The following is a 21,188-nucleotide window of genomic DNA, read 5'->3' on the forward strand; positions in this document are numbered from 1 at the left end:
AACAAAAACCTGAGTCTCCTTCTTTCTTCTTCAGTTTACCTCTAGAGACTTTGTTGTGATGAGGATATTTTGAATGAAGTCAAAGTGTTGATAAAAAAAGATAGGCATAAAAGATTAATTTCAGCAAAAATGAGGCCACCTATTGTAAGTACTTTTCCCGGCCTCCCTTTTTTGGATTCTGTAGATAGGAAGAGAACATGGCATAACACTTAGTAGTGGTGGGACTGAAGCTTGCTACAGTTAATTTTTAGCAAGGGCAAAAATATGTGGTTTAGTTCTCCCGAGACAGTGCATCCTCCTAGATTGCATATGAGCAAAGCCCAATGTCTGCTAAGTCTAGATTCATATTTTCTCCCCTAAAGCCAAAGATGTAGTCCAAGGAACACTTGTAAGTAACTTTAAAGTGAGATATTGCTAACCTCCTGCTGCTCCAAAGCAGGGGTCTCCAACCTTGGCAACTTTAAGACTTGTGGACTTCAACTTCTAGAATTCCTCAGCCAAAGGAAGTCCACAAGTCTTAAAGTTGCCAAGGTTGGAGACCCCTGCTCCAAAGGACACAACATTAAATTCATTATTTAGGTGAGTGCTAGCTGGCTAGAATGACTGGCTTATATCCAAGCAGTCAGGAGGCTATTTGTTTAACTGGCCAAGTAATGAATTGCTAGTCATTTTATTAATTCTACATCTTCATTTTAGTGGACTCTCATTTATATCTCCATGGGATGAAAAAAAAAAAAAGAGTTCACCTGAAAAGATCTCAAAACTTGGCAAGATGCGTAATTCTCTATCCCATTATTAACAGTTTCTCACAACTAACCCAACCAGCTTCTTCTTTGCTGAGCTACAGAAAAGTTTCTTTTTCATCTCCACTGCAGATGGTTAGATGGGTATGTGGTTTTTTTTAAGCAGGTAGCCCGTGAGGTCCCATTCGATAGTTGTTTCTCTAGACCAGGGTGTCAAACTCAATTTCATTGAGGGCCGCATTAGGGTTGTGTTTGACCTTGAGGGGCTGGGGTGGGTGTGGCCATCTCGACATCACTTGTGTCAGGGGCGCCTGTGGTGGTCCAAGCACTCTGCCAGTGAAAATGGGTTCCCGAGCTCTGTTTCTGGCTGTGACCAACTCCTGCAACCTTCTGCCAGTGAAAACAGAGCTCGGGAGGTCTGCACGTGGCCGTCCGGAGCTCCATTTCGCTGGCAGAGGCACTGTGGGCCAGTCCTTCAATGTTTCCAGGGCAGCCACACAGGCCAGATCGAAGCACCCCGTGGGCCAGATCCAGCCCATGGGCCTTGAGTTTGACACCTCTGCTCTAGACTGATATACTTTCTGGAAAATCTGTAACAGTAACAGAGTTGGAAGGTACCTTGGAGGTCATCTAGTCCAACCCCCTGCTCACGCAGGAAACCCATACTAGGGATTTGAACAGCTGAACTGCCAACCTTTCTGATCTACAAGCTCAGTGTCTTAGCCACTTGAGCCACCTAGTCAGGCTATTTCTTCTTGACTCTACATTAACATCCCTAGATAGCCCTGGAACATTTCATGATGAACTTTTACAAGCCAGCAGACTTCCGTAAGCCTTTGACACTGTGCCATACTTAATTTAGTGGTTCCTAAGAGCTAGTTTGGAGCAGTGGTTGAGGCATCAGCTAGAAGCCAGAAGACCCGTGTGAATTTTAGTCACACTTTAGGCATGAAAGTCTAGGTGACTAAACACCTTAGGCCATTTGGTCTCCCAGACTTAGAAAGCCGATAATGGCAACCGCTTCCAAAAATTTTGTTAAGGATACTGATGACTTGTCTAGACAGTCATCAGGAGTCAAAAATTGACTCTAAAGTAGAGAAAAAAACACTACTCAGGTATTACTCTTCTGCTAACAAATAGGAGAACAACAATGACAAGTTGACAGGAACCAGAGGTGTCAATCCAAAATGAACTGGTCGATCAAGGATGGAGTGTGAGAACGGAATGCAAAACTCCACCAAAGAGGCACTAAACCTCAAAGCCATTCCCAAAACATCAAAAACAAATGCTATTGGACACCGATGGACTGGTCAAGGGGGAAGGGCCAGGGAGATGGGGAAAATGCAGGTTTTGTGGGAATATTCTGATCCAGCTTTGCTTACGCTGTAACTGCTTGAACTTAGTAAAAGGTAGCCTTTCACTTCACCAATGGAGTGAATTCTGAGTTCCTAAGAATCCCAAGTTTCGTGGATTCCTGACACACTACTTTATGTGGCTTTCCACATGTGATGAGCTAGAAAAAAGCCTCTACAAGTATAAAAATAAACCCTCTCTTCTTTATGAAGACAGAGATTGACAATAGGAGACACCGATCAATGCCTATGTTCCCCAACCCAGTAAGGAGGAGTTGATGTTATTTTCCTTTAAAGTGCTTTTAAGATTCAGTTGTGTTGTGCCCTGGTTCCCCAGGCTGAGTCCCTGCTTCTTTGATAATTGCTGTGGTGAGCAATGAAGCATAAAGCAAGATAAACATTCATTGCAGATGGGGAAAAGCAATAACACACACACACACACAAAAAAAAAAGAAAAAGAAAGAAAAAGAAAAGAAAAAGAAGAAGAGCCCTTTCTGTGGGTCATCATAATTGGATGGATTCTGGACAAAATGCAATGTGATCTGCATTCTGATCCAATACTTTGCCACCCAGAAAGGAGAATGTGAATTCTAATTTACCTCAGAGTTGGCTAGCAAAATTCTCCCATTTTGCAATGCTGGGCTTCTGGGATAGAAACTAGGAATTTTCAGGGGCTCCTTTGGTGCCCACCATGCTTTCCCTGCCTCACCTTTCTGAATGTTTTTATAAAGATGATGCTAACATTAAAAATATATATATAAATGGGAATCTGGAACATGACGAAACAGTTTTCTGTGAATTATCTTTATTTTCACAATTGCTTCTGGTCTCCACATCAGCATTCTTTGAAAATAAACACGATTGAGAGATACAGCCTAGCTTTCTGTTTGGAACAAGGCTGGACAGTGAAAAGCGTTTTCATCAGTTTCCCCCCATCCCTTCCACAAAAATACATGTTGTGTGAATTTTCATACATACAGATTTTGGCCCATATTTGTTACATGAAGTTTCAGATTTTTATGATTAGCATGACTTTCATAACAGATTTTAAACAGATCATAGGCACTAAAATATTTCTCATAACTTTCATTTATGTCTTTCGTATCAGTGTGGTTATCTTGTTGACACAGTGTTATTTATCTAGCACATAATAATGGCCAAGGAGCATGTACCTCTAGTTTATTTCTAGTGTAAGCAGAATGCCCTCACTTTAAAATTTATTAGCCCATTTCCGGCTCTACCAGCATCTGTGCAGAGGTTGAAGGCCAATTATAGATCTGCTCTATCAATAATTTTAGCTGCCCCCAACAAATCATAGCAAAGTGACCAATTTTGATGAGGCAACAAATCAGCTGCGGATTTCACCTAACCTTCTGTAATTGATGTATGAGCCAAAAGGTTCTCAAGTTGTAAAAATGAGACACATTCAATATGCAAGTTTATGGCTCAAAAGCTTCAGTGCCATCAGCTACTAATTAATTACCACATTTACTGCATTTCTTTCTTAGCCACAGATCACAGTTTCTGACTTCCAGAAGAACCTAAACTAAAAGAAATTTCAACCATTGCCTTCATAAAGTAAGGAAATGGGACTGTATCTTATGTACAAAGAATTATCACATATACATAGATGTGCACTCATGAAATATAGCTCAAGATACTTAGAAGGGAGGAAACTAACATTGTTTCCATATAGGGTACCTTGGAGAAATTTCTCAATTGTTATCATCTCCCATTTAAATACAGAGGCAATATTAATAGAAGAGAGGCATTCACATTGAAGTGAGCATCATAAATTATACAGAGGTTCTCTTTGGATGCAGTGAATTGACCAATTGGAATGGATTGGAAAATAATTACAGATGGAAGGTTGGTTGACTTCCAGACCTGGACCAAACTGGAATAGAAGCCATTCACATGCTAAATATCTGCAAGTCAGAATATTGTGGCAGGCCAGAAGTAGGGATAATAAAAAAACAAATTAGTAAATTGGCAACTTTACATGGATCATCTTATTTGCATGAAGATGATGAAGACAAGAATGTTTCTTACGCTTTTGCTTCATAGTGGACAATTAGGAATGTATAAGTTAGACATATAGTACATATGTGATATGTTCTTAGTTCATATTTTCATACAGACAAATCTGTTTTTTCTTTCCAGTCAATATGCCGAATGAAACTGCTACCCTTTGGCATTTACAGTTTTCTATATTCAACAATGCAATTCTTTTTTTTTTTTTAAAAAAAGGCATAGAAAATGCACATAGCATGATACAGTGCCTACAAAAATGCTTATCTTGGTGAAAGTGCATGGCAAATATAAAGATTTTTTTTAGAAATAAAATATGTGCTTATTAGACAAAATTTGTAAAATGCATTACATTAGAATACAAAAGATGTATCATTTTCATGGATTTTTTTTTTTTAAAAATCAAAGGATCAGAAACACAATATAGCATTACATCAGAAAAATTAAAAATTGGAAGAAACCAAAACGTATTAATTTGGTCTGACAGGAGGAACCCTCTACATGAAAAATGTCTGCGAAGGGAATGTTGATGGGAAAGAGTTCCCATCCTAATCATAAAATTTCTATTGAATGAATGTATGAATGAATGATTGAATCAATGAATGACAGTCATAAAGTCACCATGCACCTATACTCATTAAAATCCCTTTCCTCCTTCCAAGTAAACTAAACATGTAGTTTACAAAGCACTTTGATCAAGGATTATAGATAATGGAGATTGATACAGAATACAGAATACCCAAGTTATTCTGCAGGTCTTCTAGTTCAATCACCTGCTCAAGCAGGAGACTCTCTCTCTCACTGATAAGCGATTCACTTATCAACTGGGGCAAGAAAAGATGTAAAATGGGGCAAAACTCACTTAACAAATGTTTCACTTAGCAACAGAAATTTTGCGCTCAATGGTGGTTGTAAGTCAAGGACTACCTTTACCACGGGTGTCAAACTTGCCACGTCACATTGCCGTCATGTGACATTTCATGACGTTTTCCCCCTTCGTGGAGCTGCGGTGGGCATGGTCTGTGCAGGATGCATCCAGCCCATGGGCTGCCAGTTTGACACCCCTGACCGGTACTATGTACTTACACTCAGATAATGAATATAATATTTACTTTCATGTCAAATAAACCTTAAAGGAAAATCTTAGTTCCATTTTTCTCCTGCAGTCTGAAATAGCATCGTGCAACCTGGTAACAATAGAAAAGTTCCTGCTTTGGACTATATTATTTAAAGGTAGGCTGGAAGCAGGACTGTCAGTGGCAATCCAAATGGGGACTACAACCACACTAATGAAGCCCCACCCCTTTTTTTCCACGCATCACTTGTGCAACACATGTAAAATGGGAGGCAAGGCTTTAATTTTACAATTATGGTCATCGTTTTGACTTTTTTATACCTCTGCTGAAAAGTCAAATTCACCAGCACTATTACAGCAAGGGACAATGACTTCAATTGTATGTACAGTTCCTTGGAAGCTGCCTTGCTTGGGACACAGGGCATTTCTGAAAACAGATGCAAAGAAACAAAGAATTCTGTCAATTTGTAGGACTACTAAATGCCATGGGAGAAATTCTGAGTACATTCATGCTGCATAAGAGCATATTAAATTGTCCTTTTTTAAAAAAAATAAAATAGAGCAGTTACATAAGAAATAAAGGCAGGCAAACCAGCTCGCTCTGCACAACTCTCGTTCTTCTGGCTGATTGTAAGTTGCATTTCTTATTTTTTACTTTTGTGTTATAAATCATATGCAAGTTTTTGCATCGCTGTGCCAAGATACGTGTCCAGGAGTGGGTCATTCTCAAGTTGATTATTTCTTATGTGTTTCCCACACACACTAAGGCAATTTTGGCATTTTCTTTTTGCAGCATTTCCCGCACGAGTCACATTTTTTTGTTTTAGTTTTCCAACAACTCAAGGATGCTACACGGAGTAGTGTCAGATGAGGTATATTCAAACTGAAAGACTGTCAGCCTTTCAGTGCCAATCTTTTCTCCAAAAGATGAAGGAGAGAATGTGAAGGCAGTATCTCACAAAATTATTTTGCTTCCAATTTGCCACTTTTCTCTCCTCTGGGCTGTCACCAGTGGGAGAGACTGTTCAATCAACTTTAATTTAGAAAGTCCAAATAGATGAGTATGATGTTTGTTGAAAGAAGCCCTCACCTGTAGCAGATTTATGTAAACCATTGAGAACAATAGAAAAAAAAAGTAATCCATCAAACCTGTCCAAGACGCATTCATCCTGCGGTTACAGAGTACACATTTGGCTAATCTCAGAGGTTCCTGGATTAGGGTTTTTTTCACAGAATTGTTAACCATTTGTATCAAAGAGTGGAGGTAGCAGTGGAAGAATGATTAAAGAAATGATGAATCAGGTTGACCAGCTTCAACAGATAATTTTCAGATAACCTGATCATGCTGCGTACTTAATTCTTGCAAACAGAACACAACACCATTCAAGGATAGAGAGTGCATATGCAGCATTCACAAAGTGATAGCTCCTTCTCCAACAATGTTAAGGAGAAGGGTTTCATGGAGATCTTGAGCCGTGATCCTCACCGTGATGGTTTTACAGTTCCTCTTGTGCAGATGGAAAAACAAGGGTTGGTTCTTTTCCATCCAATGGTCCGTTCTTAGAAATCGCTGACATCTTAAGAGAATAAGGAAGATCTCAGAGGAAACTCAACCTGGATATAAGCAGAAGTCTTCTGAAATATGAAGAGACTCTTCCAGAATGTCAGAAAGCTCTAGAAGTTGGTTTCCTTCCCTGTCTTGCCAAGCACTTCCTTGACTGGATGCTGGGATCCCACTTCAGAACATTCCCTTCCAGAAGTGCCCATCAGATGCTTCTTTGGCTGGGGCAAGTCTTCTGCTGGAGCAGTGAGCTGGCGTAAGCGCTGTGGAAAGACAAGGAAAATGTCAGGCAGTATCTCTGTTAATTAAACGATCAAGCAGATCGACATCCAAATTAATCTGCCTCAGTTGGGGTGGACAAAGGCAGTCCAAAAGCCCATCCATGAAATTTTCATAAGGCAAGTTTATTGGAACATACATTTAAAAGAGCAGATGGGAAATGGTTTAATACTTTGTGCTATTTTGCTTTTAGGTTCACTGCTTGTTGACGTATGATAGCACACAATAAAAATCCCAACAATGCTTACAGTAGGGATGTTTTTAATAGATTGCATACTTACAAAAGCATGAGATTAGGAAGAAAAAAACACTCATTTGTTGTGGCAATTAGAGATGAGAATTTTGCTTCCATTAAGGCGTTCGGGTTTTTATTTTCCAAACTTAAATTTGTTTTGTCCTATTCCTATAAGAATTTGCTTCTTTGTTTTTACTTCTCATGAGAATATGTACATTGTCACTGTCATTTCTCCACTATATGCACGTTCATGCAATTATGGCTAACTAGATAGCTTTATATTCAATTTTTAATCAGAAAAATACATTATAAAGCTTGCAATATCATTGTTTTTGGTTCATATATTGATTTGAGATGTGTAAATTAGATAAACATGCATTTAAATGCACAGCAAACTAGCTATTCTTTCATACCCATGAGGGGAAAGGTTTCATAAGTCAGACTCCTATGTGAATAGTTCTGTCTCTAATAGCTTTGTAACACTCAACAAACTTCAGCTTTTCTTTCCGTAATGGTCTCATGAATAAACTAAACATAGTTTCACAACCTGGAGACCCACACAGGCCATAGATAGGACTTCAATGGCCTTCAACTTCACTTTGAAAGCCCTCTGCAAAAAATGAGTTAAGACGCCTGAAAAATGCTATAGATTTATCCCCTGCTGGCCTCACTCTTTCAGAACTTCCACTATCTGTTTCTCTAGTTCACCCAACGCTAGTCATTTGAGAAATGAGTGTATGAAGATTCTCATACAGTGTTGATTCTCAGTTTTTTCCTGAGAACCATCTGTTCTTAAGGCTCTAATACAACTGTGGTACTACAAGAATAGTATCTCCTCAGAAAGTTCATCGTGAAGATGGAAGGGGAGACACTGTTTCTATCATGGAAACTGGTATAAATAGTAAATAAAATTAATGAAACCATTTTTTTTCAATGAGTTGCTCAACCATCAAGACACCTCCACTCAATTTAAGAGGTCCTTGTGCAACTCTGGCTTGCTCATTTAGATTGCTACCCATCCAGTTTTCTCTACGTAGAAGAACAAAATATTGTCGCCTCCTTACTAAGATTAATGTAAGAGCTCTTAGTTTTCACAACTCCTGATGTTTTCTAAGATATTCTCTTTACATTCACATGGAGGTTTTATCATGTGAGAAGTTGCCAAATGGATGTGATTAGGCCACCTCCGACGCAAATTGCTGTACTCCAGGAGTTGTATGTACTGAACAGTATGGCTGCTCTCTAGAGTGTTTCAATATCATTTTTGTAAAATGATTATGTTCTCTTGAATGGTTGCGCAAATGGAAATATTAGTAGTTATAGTACTTATATTATTTGTTTATAGCACCCAACAGGAGCCCTATAATCAAATCCATTGGCGGGGTGACTAGTATGTTTTTTAAGGTACTTGGATAGTACAACACTCATAAACCAAATGTTAGTTTGAAGAGCAAAACTGGAGCTGACTGTGCTTTTCTCTGTGGAAGTAATTTTAAAAGTTTCTACTTCTGGTACTATTAATTAACAGATTTTCTCACTATATTGTTCCGCATCTCTACTTTTCTATTAAATGATGTGCAAAATTTACTCTAGGTCAAATGTTGTTTTTTTGTTGTTGTTGTTGTTTTAATTATTATGTAATAACTGATGTTTTTAACATTTGCTCCAGCTGTTTGTGTTAATTATATTCTGTGTTTTTTGTTTTGGCCTTTGGCAATAACAATAAGCTGAATTGCAAAAAGCAACCCTAATGTAAATTATGTTTTGCCCTCACCTTCTTCATTTAAGTCTTGTTACAGTCTATTTCATCAAGCAAAATTCAGACTAAAGTCATGCTGTTCCACATTCAGATTGAAAGGATTCTACCCTAGATTTAATGCAATGTGGTTTCCCCCATTCCAATCCATAATATACATTTGCAGAGCAAAATGGGATGTAGAATGACTCTCCCTAGCACTTAGATTTATATACCGCTTTATAGTGCTTTACAGCCCTCTCTAAGCGATCAGCATATTTCCCCCAAAAATTTGTGTCCTCATTTTACCCATCTTGGAAGGATAGAAGGCTGAGTCAACCTTGAGCCTGGTGGGATTTGAACTGCCAAATTGCAGGCAGCCGGCAGTCAGCAGAAGTAGCCTGCACTACTGCATTCTAACCACTGCGCCACCGAGGCTCTCCCTGATAGACAACCTAAGGTAAACTCCACATGCTGGATTGATCCTATTTTTTTTTAAAGAAGAGCACAAGTTTTTTCTAGATTACACTTCCTCAATTGGAATATTGTCGATGAAGAATTTGAAATACTCAGAATTCATGACCTGATGTAACAGTTGCTGAGATTTTGAGAGATGAAGTCCACATAGCGGAAGGATTGCCCAGGTTGGCAGTTAAAAAGTAACTTAAAAATGACTCCCAACACTAAGGTGCTACCTCAGAGGAATATCTGCAATCTATCATCATCTTTTAATGACCCCATAATCCCTTGCAGGGTGGAGTCTGGACAACTGATTGGAGCTAGCAGAGTGTTTAATGGCCAGATGCCCTTCCTGTCATCAATGCAGAGTTTTGTTTAGCAGATATATTATCATTGTTCATAGAGAGAGAGAAATATCAGCCTCTACCTAGGATCGAACTTACTGCCTCCTGATTATGAGGCAAGAGTTCCACCTCTAGGCCACTGCACCACTCCTAGGAATATCTGCAATCTATGTAACATGTAAACAAACAAATGAAGATGATTTCAGAGGAAATGGCTAGTAATTACATCCTGGTAATTTTACTATTTCTTTCAAGTTTACGCTCCAAATGATAGAGATGTACAAACTTAAGGTTCATAATGTAGGAGCTACAACAGGAGTAACTCTGGAATACACACACATGCACACAAATTATTTGTGACAAATGAGTGGACAGAAGTGAGAACTAATGGACCTTAGAGCAGGGTGTCCAACCTTAGCAACTTTAAGACTTGTAGACTTTAAGCCCCAGAATTCCCCCATCCAGCAAGACTGGCTGCAGAATTCTGGGGGTTGAAGTCCACATATCTTAAAGCTGTCAAGGTTGGAACACTTGGAGGGAAAGATTTGAGTTAAATTGGCAAGAGCTGGTTTTCCAATTATTTAACAATAAAAGCAACAACCCAGGTAGCCTTGTATAAATCAAACTGCTGAAAAGAAGATTATTTTAAATATCCATAAGTGATATGTGAGCTGTCACTTCAGAACAAATTTCTAATCTACAAACACATGAATTATATATTCTGGTTGACCTTCAGTTTCTGACAAAAAATGTCAGGTAGAACTTTCAAACTCAAAGAAACTAATTCTTGGTTTAAGATGGACTCACGCACATATTCAGCATAAATCCCACTCAATTTCATGGGATTTCAGTTTGTGCAATCTTCTTGCAGCAGCTAACTAGGTATTCCACTATTTCTTCAGCTTCTTTGCAAAGATGGCATTTTCTGTCTGCTTATCATTATTGCCTTTTTAATATTTTAATTAAAAACATAAAAAGAAGATTAAAAACTAGCAAGAACTAATACAAAGTAAGAGAAAAAAAAGAAAAAAAATAGGAAAGAAGCCAAAAGTATATTAAAAAAAAGAATGAAAAGAAATAGAAAAAGATTATTTCTGATTTCCTTTGCAGTGGTTATGCAGTGGTTGTAATTTAATACAAAATTACCTCTTACTTTATGCTTACAAAAAACCCTATTCTTTTCCATACACTCTGTAATCTACAATATCTATGGTTTTTCCTCAAAACCACAAAACCAAATCATAAGATCAACTGTTTCTGTTTCATGCAAAAAGTCTATACTATAAGAGGAAATCCTGTAAGAGGTTTCCAGTCAGCAGTATATGTAGATATTGTCTTTTCTCTAACCAAGTAAGTCAATTTAGCCACCTCTGCAAATTCCTCCTCTTCAGCAATTGTTAATCTTGGCTGCTTTTGATCTTACCATATTTTGTTTCAAGCTTTACTTTCTTTCTCTTGGTCTCTGGGTCTTTGTCTTATGTTATCTACCTGAGATGGCTATTAAATCAGGGCTGACTTATAATGTCATTTGTTATTACATCAATATCGTTAATCAGTAAATAAGGTCCTCTGGGGACATGGCATCATCTTTCTAAACTCTTGGGGATGGCATTGCTGCAAAGTTTATTTTAGGACTTGTGTGGGATTTCCCAGCCTTTTGAACTGGATTACAATTCAAATTATTCCACTAAGATAAATGTTCATGTCCATGAAAGTATTGAGTTCTATTGTTCTCCTCTATTGTCATTCCATAATCTTCATGTATCAGTGAAGAATCATCTATCAATGAGAAGAAATGGCTGGGTTTACACATTGGCTTCTGCCGTGGCTTATTTTAATCATGGTTTGTGGAAACACAAATCTAGGGCTTTTTCAATGGTTAGATAAATCATAGTAGTTGAACATGTAAAATTAAACTGTCACAAACGCATTATTTATAATGCTAAAATCAAACAATTCACATAATGGATCAGTGTGATTTGTGAATTCAACCAATGATTACCTGTAATCTATTACAGGTATGTTGCAATAACTATTACCTGATATTGGCTCCCAGTGGTCTTCCGGGTGCACTTCAAGGTGTTGGTGACCACCTTTAAAGCGCTCCATGGCTTAGGGCCCGGGTACTTACGAGACCGCCTTCTGCCACCAATAGCCTCCCACCGGCCAGTACGCTCGCACAGAGTGGGCCTCCTCAGGGTGCTGTCCGCCAGACAATGTCGGCTGGCGACTCCCAGGGGGAGAGCCTTCTCTGTGGCGGTGCCCACCCTCTGGAACAACCTCCCCCCAGAGATACCTACAATAACAGACCTCCGGATTTTTCGTTGGGCCCTGAAAACCCATTTATTTCAACTAGCTGGGCTGGCTTGAGTTAAATTTTAAATTGATTTTAAATTGGGTTGTTTTAATTTACGGCCAAAATATTTAATTATTTTAAACTGTTTTTAATTTTGTATGTTCTGTTTTTTTTACTTTGGCTATTCACCGCCCTGAGTCCTATTTGGAGAAGGGTGGTATAGAAATAGGAACAAATAAATATTGCAACATACTATTTTAACCATAGTTATAACCCGAAGCAAGTTTTGAATTTTATAGGCACTTCTTAGTTTGGATCCCATTTGCTCAGTGCCTCAATTTTCTGAGGTAGAGCAACAATTATAACTATGAGTGTCAATTAGACAGCATAACAATCTATGATTGGCAGTGACTGATTCTGATTTGTTAACATTTGCACAGGGTTAAGTTTCGAAGTTAGAAGACAAAAAACTCGTAACTAGAAGAAATAAAAATTGCATTTTGTCAGTTTGAAAAAGGATTGGGGTGTAAAACATTTCTTAAGGATTTGGGGATTATTTCTCCATTCTGTCTTTCATTATTTGCACATATTTTCCACTTGATTTGATCAGTATAATAGCAGTAAGGATTCAGAACAAGAGGCAGACAAACTAGATATGTTTAAAATACACAAACAGCCTTTCTGAAGAAGTCTTCGAAGCACTTCGGCAGGGGTGTCAAACTTGCATCGTCACGGCGGTGTCACATGATGTATCGCAAACTTTTTTCCTCTTTGCTAAACTGGGTATGGGTGTGGCCAGTGCATGATGCATCTGGGCCGCGGGCCACGAGTTTGACACACCTGCACTAAGGGTTTAGTCTTCTACAATTAGTAACCAAAATTTTTTTTAAAAAAATTTGATTTATATGCCGCCCTTCTCCTGAGACTCAGGGTGGCTTACAATGCGTTAAGCAATAGCCTTCATACTTTTGTATATTTATACAAAGTCAGCTTATTGCCCCAACAAACTGGGTCCTCAGTTTGTACTAACAAATTTGCTTTTGTTAGTTAGTTTTTATTTTATTTATTTATTTTCAATGTATATACCGCCCTTCTCCCTGAGGACTCAGGGCGGTGCACAGCCAGAATTAAAAACATGAAATACAAATATTAAAAACAATTAAAATCTACATAAATTTGGCCCAAAATTTAAAAAACCACAAACCAATTAAACATTTAAAAATTTTAAAAAATTTCTTCCTAAGCCAGCCCGGCTTGCTGGAAAAAGTGGGTTTTAAGGGCATGGCGGAAGGCACTGAGGTCTTGGATTCTCCTTATCTCTGGGGGCAGCTGATTCCAGAGGGTAGGTGCCCCCACAGAAAAGGCTCTCCCCCTGGGGGTCACCAGCCTACATTGTTTGGCTGATGGCACCTTGAGGAGGCCCTCTCTGTGGGAGCGCACGGGTCACTGGGAGGTCGTCGGTAGCAGCAGGCGGTCTCGAAGATAGCTAGGCCCTATGCCATGGAGCGCTTTAAAGGTGATAACCAACACCTTGAAGCGCACCCGGAAGACCACCGGGAGCCAGTGCAGCTCACGCAGGAGCGGTGTTACATGGGAGTTGTTTCATGTATCAGAAGGCTTTCTTCCATTATAAAGAGGCACCAACCCAGCTTCCATGGTGTGGATTTACTTTAGGCAGAGGTGGATTTCAGCAGGTTCTGACCAGTTCTGGAGAACCGGTAGCGGAAATTTTGAGTCGTTCAGAGAACCGGTAGTAAAAATTCTGACTGGCCCCACCCCCATCTATTCTCTGCCTCCCAAGTCCCAGCTGATTGGGAGGAAATGGGGATTTTGCAGTAACCTTCCCCTGGATTGGGGAGGGAATGGAGATTTTACAGTATCCTTCCCCTGCCACACCCACCAAGCCACGCCCACCAAGCCACACCCACAGAACCAGTAGTAAAAATTGTTGAAACCCATCACTGACTTTAGGGCTTATGTTATCATGGAAAAACAATTATCCTAGGATACAGAATATATCTTTTTCAGTAATACACATTGAAAGAACCTGTCAGTTCTATCTCTTATGAATGATCATGTAAAATAACCAAACGAAGGTTCTGTGACTTCAGAGAAGTTCTGTTCTTATTACCTCTTTGACAGATCCTTTTGTTTTCAGGAAGCTGAATATAATGTAGGACGGTATGCAGATCATAGACGACAAGGCCAACACCCAACCCACTGCAATCCCCCATGGAGGATACTCATAAACATTGTTGTATTTGAGGGGTTGGTATCTAATGAGTGAAAACAGGAAGGTAGCCTGAGGATGACAAGAACAGACAGCATGACAGCTATGCAGTAGTAAATTAGAAGCATCTGTAAGAGATAATTAAGGAGAAGAAAAAGTGCATTTAATCAAGGTGACCTTTTTCAGCCCTGAGCAAACAGAGCCTATAGTGAACTCCAATCACATCGGCAAAAATTGAGATGTTTATTAGGATCTACTAACTGACTGCTGGCTTTAGCTCAGACTTGGGCTTTAGCTTTCCATTTTTATTTTTATTTTTGCTTTTCGTCCCCGAGTATGGGAAGTCCTTGACTTATGACCACAATTGAGCCCAACATTTCTGTTGTTAGGTGAGACATTTGCTAAGCGAGTTTTGCCTCCTTTTACAACCTTTCTTGCCAATGATTAAGTGAATCACCATAGTTGATAAATTCAGTGAATCTGGCTTCCTCATTGACTAGCACTGATGATGTTACGTGGTTTGGGTAATGAAACATCTGTAAGAAAATAAGCAAGCTGAGAGAGCACCAAGTCCCACCCACCCACCCACTTCATTGACTTTGCCTGTCAGATGACCTTGGGACACAGCTACGGTCATTAGCCAGTTGCCAAGCATCTGAATTTTGATCACATGACCATGGGGATGCTACAATGGTTGCAAGAGTGAAAGATGGCCATACTTTTTTCAGTGCTGTTGTAAATGGTCACTAAGTGAATGGCTGTAAGTCAAGGAGTCTTTACAGCTGGAATGGTTATATTAATCCAGAGTGTCATGTATGATTTCTTGGGCAGCTCAGCAGAACATATTTATTTTGACTCCACAACACTTTCCATACAGGGCAGTGGTGGGTTTGTACCGGTTCACCCTGGTTCGGGTGAACCTATAGCGGCAGTGGCGGGAGGCTCAGCCCATCTGCCCGGACGTCATCACGGATGTTCTGCACATGCGCAGAAGGTTCTGTGTATGCACAGAAACACTGCGCGCAAGCGCTCACAGTTCCAAACCAGTAGCGAAGGTAAGTGAAACCCACTACTGATACAGGGATGGATTTGATTGAGAAAGGGAAGGTTGCTGTATTTTCCCTTCAAAACCCCTGATGGCCTGTCATTAAGCCTGGCAAGAATGAAGGCTGTATTGTGAAGGAGAGGGAGAATTTTGTATAAATACTTAAGAACAGATAAAGGTTACAAAGGTCAGTGTTGAAGTAGTAAAAAATTCTGCTCCTGTGTTCCTTCTGTAAATCTAGATCACTTGTAAGGCTCTCTCAGACTGACCTAAGAATCCACAAGAGGTCAAATTTGAAGCGATGGTATATGTCCGTGAGGAATCATACTTGTTGACAAGGAATAACTCCATGCAATAGGCAGCTTTTTTCCCCCAAATTAATTTTAGAAAATATATCAACTGGAAAATCCTGGTGCAGGGCTATTTTGATACATAACCTTGGTCCAGCTTCAAGCTGGTGTTTTGAAATGCAATGAGGGACATGGCGTACCGCTCTTAAGCACCTGGATTGAATTACCTCCAACTTTTTGATGTCTTTATAGGCATAATTTCCATGCCATCAAGTATTAGCTCAGCATTTTTGCTCTACAGTATAAAGTGAGATTGCAGTGGAAACATAATTATTTCCCTGCTGGCTGGCAAATCTAATTATTACATCAGATTTTTTTTTTCCTGCATGAGATGAAATATATTTTTTCATACCTTTCCTCCAGGTATTAGAAGATTGAAACACAATTCCTGAGCCATTACATGTTATGATGTTTAAAGATCTTAATTTCCTCAATCAAATTGCCAGTAGCTTTCCATTCATGGATGACCTTAATTCATTGCTTTGTGGATACAATCACTTTTAATTTACTACAATTAATTCCTAATTTTTGGTTCCCCACAATAAGCATCTGAAGCTTGTAAACTCTGATGAATATCAACTTCAAGGTCTTCAAGAAGTTGATCACATCATCTCTGTATACAAAAACACTTTTGCTAGCGCTAAGGCAGACGTGTCAAACTCAAGTCGTCACGGCAGCATCACGTGACATATTAGGACTTTTCCCCCCTTTTGCTAAACTGGGCGTGGGCATGGCCGGCACGTGATGCATCCGGCCAGGAGTTTGACAGCCCTGCACTAACGGGTGAAATTCAGTTTTGTTTAGGATCTGAGTTAAGGAGTGGATTAAATAAAGATTAACTAAAAAGCGGAGCAGAATACAACCTTGTTTAATTAGTAATAGCACTTAGACTTATATACCACTTTACAGTGCTTTCCAGCACTCTCTAAGCGGTTTACAAGTCAGCATATTGCCCAGTGGTGGGATTCTACCGGTTTGGACCGGTTTGGGCGAACCGTTAGCTCAGACTTTCAGCCGTGAGCGAACTGGTTCTCTCTTTCTTTGAAATGGGCTCACCTGCCCGCCCCTGCGTTATACTCACCTTTATTTCTGCTTCTGAAGCCCAGCTGATCGGGGCAGCAGAGTGGATTGCCGCTTCTGAGCTGTTTTCCTTGCTCTCAGCAATGCGGAAGTTCAGTTTTCAGCAAACTGCGCACGTTTTCACAGCGCGCATCTGACACGCGCACTCAGCAAACCAGTTGTTAAACCAATAGGATCCCACCACTGATATTGCCCCCAACAAACTGGGTCTTCATTTTACTGACCTCAGAAGGCTGGAAGGCTGAGTCAATGCCTGGTGAGATTTGAACTGCCAAATTGCAGGCAGCTGGCAGTCAGCAGAAATAGCCTGCAGTACTGCACTCTAACCTCTGCGCCATCGCGGCGCTTCCTCTTATAATGAGAATTGGGACTGAAACAACTCTGGTTACTGTACAATCGACCTATAAATATCTTGTAGCACATCATAATTAATCTAGTAAGACAGAAATCCATAGATGTCTTTAATAATTTCTACCACAATCCTCCCCTAGAGATCAAATTTTCAAATCTATAAAGGGAGCAACAAGGAAGCCTCAAGATGAAGAGTAATATTTTTCTGTTGGATGGTTTACAAAAATAAGTATTCAATAGTTGCTTGTTCTCTCTTGAAACGTATTTCTTAGTCAGTCGAAACTTGCTCTTTTTCTAAACAATCACTAAATTTCTCACATGGACATTTGGCACCTGGTTTATTAAAACATTTCAGAGGTTGATCAGATGGAATTTAGCAGGATTAGACTTATTGCCTTTCTTAATGATTGTAACAATCATTATCGGCATAAGTGGTATTATCGGCAATAATTATCGGCATAATCGCTATTATCGGCAATAATACCGATGTTTAGGCATCTGGAAACAGCACTCAATATGTGTGAAGAGGGAAGCCGACACAGAGGACTGCCATTCTGCATTAGCTTTTCTAAGTTCTGCAAGAATCAGATCTCCTCAACTGCTTTTCCATTTTTTTAGATGGGATATGAGGTTATAAGTTTCCAGTGTTGAAACTGGAAGCCTGCCAAGAAGGGACTTTATGCACTAAAAAAGACTGCTAAAATATTCAACCTATTTAATAACAACAGTTTAACAGAGATATTGAGTTTATGCCTGGGCAATGGTTTAGGTCAGGGGTCTCCAACCTTGGCAACTTGAAGACTTGTGGGCTTCAACTCCCAGAATTCCTCAGCCAGCAAAGCAAAGCTGGCTGAGGAATTCTGGGAGTTGAAGTCCACAAGTCTTCAAGTTGCCAAAGTTGGAGACCCCTGGTTTAGGGTGTTGAACTGGCAATCAACAGTCAGAAGGCAGTTTTTAATTGCCTGTAAGAATTTTCTCCACTTTTCTGTTTGTTCTTTCTTTGGAGACATACAGAACCTGATCTTGGGTCCATCTATGTACCCTTGCTTCTCCTACGTGACTTACTTCCTGGAAGCTTGAAGGGTCATTTCCTCAAAGTTGAACCTGTAATTCATTCAGATAATCAGAAAGAGAGCATTCTAAACACCCTGTCATTATTAATGGTTCCCAGGTCATGATATTATAGAATATATAATATATATATATATATATATTTCCTCAGGTTTTCGCGGGTGTTTGTATGTAGGTCTTTGGTTATTCGGGTCTTCTCCCACGTAAAATTGGAAGTGTCTTGGCGACGTTTCGACGAAGTCTCATCCGTTATCTTCAGGCTGGTGTTCTCGGCTTCGTGCTTCCAGGAGTGATCCAGCTGTGATCTCACATTGCTCCTGGAAGCACAAAGCCATGCATTGCATTGCACTTCATGTTTTCTGGAACTCCCCTAACTACAGTCTTCTTATTTAAATAGGACCATGTCTTGATGACATTTTATCTACCTGTAAATCACTTTCATTTTGTGTTATGCCATCTATTGATGTAAGTACCAATAGAAGAGTATAACTGTAGCTCAGGTTTAACTGTGGGCTCCTTGGTGCTGTCTAAGCTTGGTGATTTTCTTGCAGGTGTTTCATTACCAAACTGATGATGTTACCTAGTTTGGTAATGAAATGCCTGCAAGAAAACCACTAAATTCAGAGAGCACCAAGGACCCCTTTGATGTATTTGCAAGGTATAGCTGGATCTCTATCTCTCTCTTTCTGTAGATTCCTACCTTTGGCATCTCATTGTAAGCCACTTGAGTAGCTCATGACGTGTAAAAATATTTAAACTAAATTAAAAATAGCTAACAAGGACTACTACAGCAAACAATGCTAATAGAAAGAATTATACAACAATTAATAGTAACATTTCTGTATTGTCAGGCAAGGGACATTAAAGAAGGATTTTTTTCCCTACACCATCACCACCCTTGCCATATATGTGTAAAAGACACAGTCAATGTACTTACCAGACAAAGACCAGGTGTGAGGTAGAGCCAGCAGTATTTAATCAGGGGCCAGGGTTTGTGGCCAATCATATCTTCAATATTGTCATAAAAACGATCAGCTCCTTGACCATTACAAAAAGAAAACTTTATATAAACCTCATGCTGTCAAAAACCAGTCAGATAAAGAAAAAAGCCAACCCTCTGGCCTGGAATTCAATTGTATATCTTTCCTAGGAGATCAAAGCCATCTAAAACTCTCCATAGGGATCTGCTAGCTTAAACCAATTTTCTCTAACCCTCCAATCGTTCAATATTTCTCACGATTCTGGATTAGAATTCTTACCATTCTTTTAGAAAGTGTTATCTTCGTGGTAAATTGGATTATGGCTGCTCTAATCTTTAGCCATCATGGGCAGTAGAAGAGACACTTGTATTATTAGATATTAGGCAAATGTGAGGTCGTCTGAATGATGGGAACTGTAGTCTAACATATCAGCAGGCTGAGAAAGGCTGGTCCAAGGGATAAAGAGGCAATTTTGTCACCTTCATGAGTGATTAGAGTTTTAAACCAGGCTTCTCAGACCTCTGTACAATATACTATCATTATTAATATTGATCATGTATGAAAAAGCAAATAAAAGGGATTTTATCCAAATTGTTAGATATAGTCAAATGATAACAGAAAAAAGTCAGTACTGATGAATTTATAGCAAATCTGTAGAAACCTTTCATATTTATTTACCTCAACATCTGTATGAAGACTTCTAGAACTAATCCTTTCAAGATGACAGACATACTAAAATGCATATTTTTAAAACTGAAATGAAAGGTGAACATTACAGTTTTTATTGAAACATTAGACTAATAACAATGGAATCAACTTAGTAGTAAATGCCTACTAAATTCAAGGAGACATATGGCCATAAAAAGCCTTTATTACTGAGTCCCAGATAAATTGGACTTTAACTCTTATAATCCTTTAGCATAAAGGCAGGCAATCCATTGCACTAGTGGACATTTCTAATTTGTATTTGTCAAGAGGTATATATGGAAGAGCCTGATTTAGCAACAAAATGGTGGCCACTGCATCCTCTGACAAATGCTACCAATGGAGGCAATTGCATAATTCAGGGAAGAAAAGAGCTTAAGAGGCCTTCTTGTTCCATCTGAGCCTTTCTAAACAACATACCATAGGAGGACAGTTGTGTAGTTTACGATGGCAAAAAAACCCCTGGTAGGATCTTCTCTGAGTAACACATTGTATTAAAAGGCAATAAATTGTCATAAACTGAAGCTTGCGAGATGCTACAGTACAGTAGTGGGTTGCAAATCCCGTCGCTACCGGTTTGCTCATAGGTGCATGTGCACTTGCGCATGTGCTATGCTTCTGCGCATGCCCAGAAGCATCTGGGCGGGTGGGCGGAGCCTCCCACAGCCGCTGCTACCGCTTCGCCCAATCCAGGGCAAACTGGTAGCAACCCACCACTGCTACAGTAGCTAAAGTGATGTAGGATTGAAATTGAAGTGGGAGGAGCGACTAGAAAGATAGGTCAGTTACACAAAACCAGGTTACATGTGAGGCAAATTCCAAGCACCTCATCAATTAACAATGGTGATGTAGGAGATGAGGCTGAGGGAGGCTGAGCCCGAGGGAGGGGTCAAATATGTCATCAGTCATGAGTTCCTTTATGCCCACAAGAGATCTTAGTCCAGCCCTCCATGAATTCCTTATTTACTTCCAAACTGCTTTGACCACTAGTAGTTCCAGATTCATGTAGACATCTTAATCTTACAATAAATCTATCTACCCATTCGAACTGCCTCGCTCTCCTAATTTCCCTGGCGCTTGACAGACAATGTATTAAAAACCGCTGATGTATTACTATAATCTTAACTGTTTTTTGGGGGACCAGTTCCCCTCTAGCTTATTCATCATGCTATCTGATTTGCCTTTCGGTTCTGAATTATTTCTGGCCATGTCAGAGCAGCCTTTGACGTTTCTTTATATAACACAAAGGCAGCGCTCTCTTCCCGC

At 39.5% G+C, this 21,188-nt stretch overlaps 1 protein-coding gene across 1 annotated transcript in view; it reads right to left on the reverse strand.

Annotated features, from left to right (window-relative positions):
- Positions 1 to 6,165: 6,165 nt before the first annotated feature.
- Positions 6,166 to 21,188, reverse strand: part of LOC139319771 (sodium- and chloride-dependent betaine transporter-like) — an 81,418-nt gene continuing 66,395 nt past the window's right edge. Inside the window, exons 13-15 of the mRNA XM_070947792.1 lie at positions 19,175 to 19,275; positions 14,242 to 14,412; positions 6,166 to 7,025 (exon numbers count right to left, since the gene is read on the reverse strand). Of these exons, the coding sequence (XP_070803893.1) occupies positions 6,876 to 7,025; positions 14,242 to 14,412; positions 19,175 to 19,275 (422 nt within the window). The 3' untranslated portion in view covers positions 6,166 to 6,875. The remainder of the gene's footprint in view (positions 7,026 to 14,241; positions 14,413 to 19,174; positions 19,276 to 21,188) is intronic.

The sequence above is a fragment of the Pituophis catenifer genome, unplaced genomic scaffold, assembly GCF_029215685.1.
Source record: "Pituophis catenifer annectens isolate HBS135680 unplaced genomic scaffold, rPitCat1.0.hap2 SCAF_7, whole genome shotgun sequence".
Classification (NCBI taxonomy): domain Eukaryota; kingdom Metazoa; phylum Chordata; class Lepidosauria; order Squamata; family Colubridae; genus Pituophis; species Pituophis catenifer.